General features: G+C 50.9%; 1 protein-coding gene across 1 annotated transcript in view; it reads right to left on the bottom strand.

Annotated features, from left to right (window-relative positions):
• ADAM33 (ADAM metallopeptidase domain 33) overlaps positions 1-6,930 on the bottom strand; it is a 56,719-nt gene that overhangs the window by 253 nt on the left and 49,536 nt on the right. Inside the window, exons 22-29 of the mRNA XM_009882541.1 lie at positions 6,581-6,785; positions 5,524-5,601; positions 4,613-4,721; positions 4,122-4,269; positions 3,401-3,491; positions 2,422-2,667; positions 1,958-2,121; positions 1,176-1,193 (exon numbers count right to left, since the gene is read on the bottom strand). Coding sequence (XP_009880843.1) covers positions 1,176-1,193; positions 1,958-2,121; positions 2,422-2,667; positions 3,401-3,491; positions 4,122-4,269; positions 4,613-4,721; positions 5,524-5,601; positions 6,581-6,785 — 1,059 coding nt within the window. The remainder of the gene's footprint in view (positions 1-1,175; positions 1,194-1,957; positions 2,122-2,421; positions 2,668-3,400; positions 3,492-4,121; positions 4,270-4,612; positions 4,722-5,523; positions 5,602-6,580; positions 6,786-6,930) is intronic.

Genomic DNA, 6,930 nt, shown 5'->3' with positions numbered 1-6,930 from the left:
ACCTGGAACTGTCCTGGTCACCCATGTCTTCTCTCAAAGATACAATCCCAAATTGTATCGCTTTGAGGTCTTTTCCTTTGGCCTACCCTCAAAACCCTATAGGACACAGTCCACCAAAGCATGTGGTGGCACTGGGCAGTAACCAGTGGTGAGAACTGTGAGCCCACCAACTACGGGAACCACATCCCTGGAGAGGTTTTCTGCTCTCCACTTCCCAAAAACAGCCAAGGTGGTTTGTGCACTACCAAGAGACGTCACCAAATCAACCAACCCGATATGGACCCTACAGTCCATCCTGGGAATTCATGAAATATCTCACTTCATCCACCCAGGAAAGAAAACAGTTCCCTGGCCCTCTCTTACCATGTTGGTGGTGTCAAGTAACAATTTCAGATCAAGATACGGGCATGTCCTGCTCCCTGGCATAAGTCTGGCCCTGCCAGACAACACTTTTTTATATGGGCTCCATTTCAAGAGTGGATGGCCAGGGACTGGTCTCAGTAGGCAGCAAGGACAAAACTACACCATCAGGGGAGGGAGAAGAGTTTGCCTGCTGGGCTGTGCCAAATGTTTCTCTTTCAGGACCACAGAACAGACCTGTTTTATCTACTAGAAGAGATGAGCTATTGGGTTTGAAATACACTGAGAAATTTGGGGGCATATTCAGCCTCCTTGTGGTGGCAACTACAAAGACATAGGAACCTAAATAGGTCCAAGAGAGTCAAAACAGTAATTAGCAAAGCAGACCGTCTGGGGATGAGGGCCAACTTCAGTCTAGCATGATGCCTTCTCTCCATGGCTGGATATGGCCCACAAACCTGGCCAGCAGGAGCAGATGCAGGCACGATCCCCTGAGGCTCCACTGAACTATTTACAGAGGACTTAGCAATATAGCAAGAGCTGAAAGTAGTAGTGATATTGTAAAGGACTTGAACTGAATCTCCCAGCTCCAAACTGGAAAGCCTGTGTCCTCCATTCCCTTGGACACAGGTGTCCAAGCCCTGCTATTGTCTGGGTACCCAGAGGGCTTATGTCGTGCTCATCTAAAAGCCACTGGGAAGGGAGAAATTTAAGCCCCCGTCTCTTGGGTCCCAGCCCAGTGCTTAACCAAAGGCCGTGCCTCACAAGCAGCAAAGACCATCCCCCCCCAGTCCTGACTGGTGTTTGTGACTCACCTTTGAGGTGGCATCGGTCTGTAGGGAGGAAAGACGAAACAGAGCATCAACATACATCCCTTCACTCCACTATCTCCCAGAGGCCCACCAACCGTGCACACCAGAGTCTGGGACAGGGGCCCGTATGAACCCACAAAACATGGCATCTCCCTTAACCTATCAGGACCCCACAAGACCCAAAGTCCCAACCTTGGTCACTGCTGGCCAATCTCGTCCAAACACGGTGGGCTCCTACCAGGTGAAAGGATGGCTGCAGACCCCAGGCACCCACAGGTACCTTGCTTGGGTGGGCAGGCTTTTCTCCTGCACCATGCAAGAGGGAACATGGGCACAGGGTTGTTTATGCACGTAGGGTCCCCATCTGAACAAACACTTCAGTTGTGGTTGCTCCCCAGGGAGAAGAATTTGGGACGTCTTCTGATTTCCTTCGTACCTGTTGCTGCTGCCCCTAGATCCAAGATCCCCTGCTGCCCCTGTACCAAAGATCCTCAACACCCTACAGGTCAGTTACCCCAAAGTTGGTGGGCTTTGAACACCTCTGTAGCTCCAGCAGTGTGCACAGTCCCACACACCCCAGAGCACAGAGCATTTCTCCTGCTCCTCAGCATCCTGGCCTGCACACATTAGCCGTATTGGGGAGGAGCAGGAGAAACCCAGGTCACAGTGAAGACACCATGAGGGGCAGACCAGAGCACACCACAGTGACATTTGGAATTTCCCACCCAGACAAGACCCACAGGACCCCAGCAGTGGTGAGACGTATCTCAACTCTCTCAACTTACTTTAATGGCCTCATGGAGGGGCTCATGGCGCTTGTACCTGACGCCTTGAAGTTGGTAGGAGGGACCATGACCAGCAGGGTCTGCCCATGTGCAGGAGGCAGTTCTTTGGCCAGAAGAGGACTTCCAGGCAGCGGCCGACGCGGGGGCTGGTGCTTTGCGATGACCTGAGATCACAAAGTGTATGGAGAGAGACAACACCCTCAGAGGAGCATCCAGTGACAACCTACAAACCTCTCTCCCCTGCTGCAAAGCTGAGATGCTTCAAAGCATATAACACCACCACCCAAACTACCTTAAAATATTCTCATTATCTACCAAGCTTTCTTCACCATTGCAGCAGATGCATCTCTTAGAATGGCATGACAGCTTCTCAGTAGTGCCCAACCCAAAAGAGCCACAGGCAGCCAAAACCTGGGAATTTCTACGAGTCTGGCAGGGAAGTACAGTCAGACAGCAAAGCTCACCAGTGGAGTCCTCACGGGGCTGCAGGGAAGAGGTTTCTTTGGAGGTGGCAGCTTAGCCTGGGAGGCAATTGTTTTGGTGGGAACCATGGGTGATTTGCTGACTGGTGGAGGTGGCCTGGCAGGCTTGGGGTCTTTCGGGCGTGGAGGGACGGACTGAGGAGCCGGGCGAAGAGGGTGAACAATGTTGACGGGCTGGGATCCAGGGTGGTGAGCACTGGGTTTGTGGGGGAATGCAGCCCGCGTTGCCTGCAGGGACGAGAAAAGCAGAAGTACAGAGAAAATCCTTAGGTGAGTTTTTCTGGGTGCTAAAAAGCAGATGTGCCCTCAAGGGCTGGGTGCTAGGGAGTTGCAGAAGGAGCACTGGGTATTTATTCCACTTTCTGGGACCGCTCAAAAGCTGAACGCATTTTCTCCTTGCTAATCCAGTGATAGCACATAGGGATGAGAAAGGTGCTGGGCTCAGGAGATCTGGACCAGGGCCAGCTCTGGTCAACCCATACCAGATTTCCACCAGACTGAATTACAGAGATGGGAGACACCACCCCTCTGCCTTGATCTCAGCCACTCTGGCTATGCTCAAGAAGACCATCGCTTTCTACCTAAATTCAGCCCTGGGCTTACTCATCCCAAGGTCACCAGAGCAGACACAACCACCAGCAGAAGCATCTGCCTCCACAGAGACCCAGCACAAAGCTATCAGTGGGATTTGCAGAGTCCCTGCTAAGCTTTGCCATAGTGATGGGCAATTTCCCAGCCAAGGCTCCTGGCAATCACTGGGGTCTTTTTGAGCAGGCAGAGCTCAATAGGCTCACTTTTAGGAGAGATGTATACTCATGACTAAGGGCTCACAGTGTAGACACAATGCAAAACCACCACAGAGTACCAGTTGCTTGCCCGGTTGCTAGAGGGAGATGTGGCCACCCACAAGTATCAAGTCCCAGGGAGGGAAAGCAAACCCGAAAGGTGAGTTATTACTTACTTTATTAGCGTGGCTGGTGGTGGAAACATTCCGCAAGGTAAAAGCAGCTTTGGGATGACCACCAGTTGACTTCCGACTGATGGTTTTGTTCCTGCCCAGGATCACAGACATAAATCACAGATGGCAAAATAAAGCGACCATTTTTGCAACAGCTGCCTCCTGAAATGCTGCATGTCAGCGGGATCCTGTCTCAATTAACAGATTGTTAACAGACAGTCTTGTAGTGCTGGGCGAGCACGGATGACAAGTGTCTTGAGATAATGAGGGTAATGAAGTAGGTTGTTTAGTTCTGGGTTTTTTTCTCAAATTATTGCAGGGGCTCTGCAACATGTGAGTGTCTGTACCTGTACTGGGAGGGGAAATAATGAGAATATCTAAATTCAGAGCTAATTTAAAGCCCTTCCAGCTCTTGCAACCTGCTAGGAGCAGATGGCAAGAAAGCTCCTTGTTACCAGGCCACCTTCGTCATCACTCTCTGGGATTGTCCTGTCCAACAGACTATTCCTGTCCTCTGCTCAGGGGAGAGCTGAGAGCCTCAGACTGTCCCAGGAGAGAGCTCTTCATAACTCAACCAGGTCTCATATCAGTTTGAAACAGGCCCTGTACACCTCCAGCTCCCCCACAACCATTCCTACCAGGCTGGATGCTACCAGTGGCAAGAAAACGTCTCAGGGTCTCACTAGGTGCTCAAGAGAGAAGAGAACTAGGACGCATGACCCACCTATACGTCTCCTGACTCCTCCTCCTCATCTCCTTAATCCATTTATTCAAGAGTGAGTTCTCCCGCCGGTACCAAAAGTAGATGCTCATCACCAGAGCCGGAAGGAAGAGCAGGAAGATGAGCAGGGTTATTAAGATGGCTTCGTGATCTGGCAGAGAAAGCACAAAGATGAGTGCAGGGCTGGGAGAGCCAGCAGCCTCTGGCTTCACTCAATGCAAACATCTGTCCAGTCTGCCTATTCCCGGCCACCCAGGCTGGAGACATCATTGCTGATCACATCTCCAAAAAGGGAGCAGTACCATCTGTTGGTATCTGATTAAAATGGGTGGCCACCAAGCAGCCAGAGCTGGGAACAGTCTGCCTGAACAGACCTGAGACAGCATATTTGGGAGCAGAACTGTCAGCAGCTTTATCAACCCATCACCCCTTCTCGTGGCATCATTCCAGCCCCACCAGCATCACAAGACACCAGATGAGAAGTCGGGACTCACTGTCACGCTGCACAGGACCACTGTCCACGCTGCCGCCCAAGCCCGGCTTCTCGCAGTACGGGGGAGCCCAGCCGGCATCACAGTGGCAGTTCTTGTTGCTGTTGCAGACCTGCAGAGAGAGACAGAGGGTCAGAGATACAAGGGACGTATGGAAACGATGGTCTGTACAGTGAGGATGACAGCAGACGCCTGATGGCAGGAGTATGGGCTGAAGGAACTTAACCCCTGCCAATATTCACCCTTTGAACATCACTTGGAGCGTGTCTCTTGCCCTCAAATCTGTAATTGCAATGTACGGAGATATTTTCTTGCTGATACTTTTATTTCCCTGGTCTTTGCAGAAACCTTGAAGACAGGTATCTTATACCCCCAGTGTTCACACCGCTTGACTAGACAAGTCTGATGTCCTTAATACTTTGCATTAGACCAGAAGTCTGTTAAACATCTTTCCCTTGGGATTTTCCCATTAAACCCTAGCCCTGTTGTTGCCTTATCTGACAAAGCCCTGCATTCTGCAGAGGTCAAACCTTTGTAGCCTTTAAGCTTTGGACAGTAGTGGGTCTTTCTATTCACTGAACCACTTCCCTGCCTTTTTGCAGTCCCAGTTGTGTTTCTAACTCTTGCTTTACTCTCAGAGGGAACAGGCACCTGCTCTGAGCTCTTAACGCTCTCCAGTTCAAATGAGACCCTGATCCAAATTTCGCAGATGGTCCTTACATCATGAATTATCTTCCTCCTCTAACTTGGACACGGGTAAGCAAAGATCTCAGCTCAGTCTCACCCATAGCTGATGCATGTGAGAGTTATGAAAAGCAGCTGCCCACTGTGTTGCAAGGCTCATCCCTGTGGGAGACACTTGGTTTTGCTTAAGACTCTCAGGAGCCTGCTGTAGATCTCAGGCAATAACTCACCCCATGGCCGTTGCACCGGGAAACGCACTTTTCCAGCTCAAAAAGGGAGGCATTCTGGCATCGGCGATCTTTGCAAACCTGAGAGAGAGCCGAGAAGCCAAGGTTAGGGAAGGACCTGAGAGAGAAAGGAACAGCGATCTTCTGGCTTCACAGATGGGAGTCCTCTGGAAGGATGCTGTCCACTGGAAAATGCAGGTTGGTTAAATCGTATCGTTCCAGGTCAATGCATTTCACTCCATTTTTCAGCACAGCCCAGGAAACCTCTGCCATTCCCCCATCCAGGATGGCTCAGGAGAGACCAGCCACCACCACTCCCACTCCCCTCCCCTAACAGCCCACCTGGCAGCTCCTGGAGAAGGCATTTCCCATCTGGCCCTAAAAGGCAGGCATCAGCCAAAAAAACTAACACTGGATTTCAAAACCAGCCATCCTTGCTCATGAAAATGTCAACATTTTGGCCTTCCATCCCAAAGTGGGATGAAAATGTCACAATTAAAATGCCAAATAGGAAAGGCCCTATCTCCCCAGCCAGCTCTGCCTGGCATGCATCCCTGCTACTGTATTGTCCACCAGGCTTCTGCCCTTTCCCAGCTGAACTGACCCTCTGTAAAGTACTTGGAGATTTGCAGTCCCAGTTGAAAAAAAAAAAACAAAAAAAAACCAAAAAAACAAACAACTCTAACGCTCAGTTAGCAGCATCTATTTGGATCTGTCATCTTGATTCCTAACACAGCTTTCCCCTGGGAAACAATTCATTCACAGGAGGAAGCCTCATCCATTAAGTCCTGAGGCATGCTATTCTTGTTGGGGCTGCTCCACTATGCATTAAATCAGTAAAGAAGTATGGAGGCCAGAGAGAAAAATTTGGTGGCCTACACACAAGCATCTGATGATGTCTAGAAATGCCCCAGTTGAGATGTCACCAGCCCAATGTCTGCAAGCACGGAGGAAACTACATCCTACAGCCTGGCTGTAACCCAGAGAAGAGCTAATGTCCACATTGGAGCTGGGATAAGAGCTCCTGTAGGAGACCCCAGCCCTAGGAAGAAGTACTCACCATTCCATCTCCACATTTTGTCCCCGTCATCACCAGCCCAGGGTCGGAGAGGTCTTCCTCGTCGTCCTTTGCAGTGTACATGTAGGTGCCTCGGCACTTCACCTCCCGCCCGTTGAAGCGGATGGTGGTGTCGATGGAGACAGTATTGGTCCCCTGTGGCTTCTTAGCTGAGCTCTGGCACTGGATCTTGCCACACATAGCATCCCTAGGAGAGGGGCATGGCTGAGGTGAGTGCAGGAGATGTGGGTACAGGCCACCTCACCCTCCCTGCCCCATCACCCCGTTCCCCACTGCCTGCTGGCTCATCTCCCTCTGAGTTTATGGACATTTTAGGTTGTGATAGGAGAGGT

This window comes from Charadrius vociferus, unplaced genomic scaffold (genome assembly GCF_000708025.1).
Source record: "Charadrius vociferus isolate BGI_N301 unplaced genomic scaffold, ASM70802v2 scaffold213, whole genome shotgun sequence".
NCBI classification, from domain to species: domain Eukaryota; kingdom Metazoa; phylum Chordata; class Aves; order Charadriiformes; family Charadriidae; genus Charadrius; species Charadrius vociferus.
The sequence above is the reverse complement of the archived record's forward strand: the minus strand, read 5'-3'. Positions and strand labels throughout refer to the sequence as shown.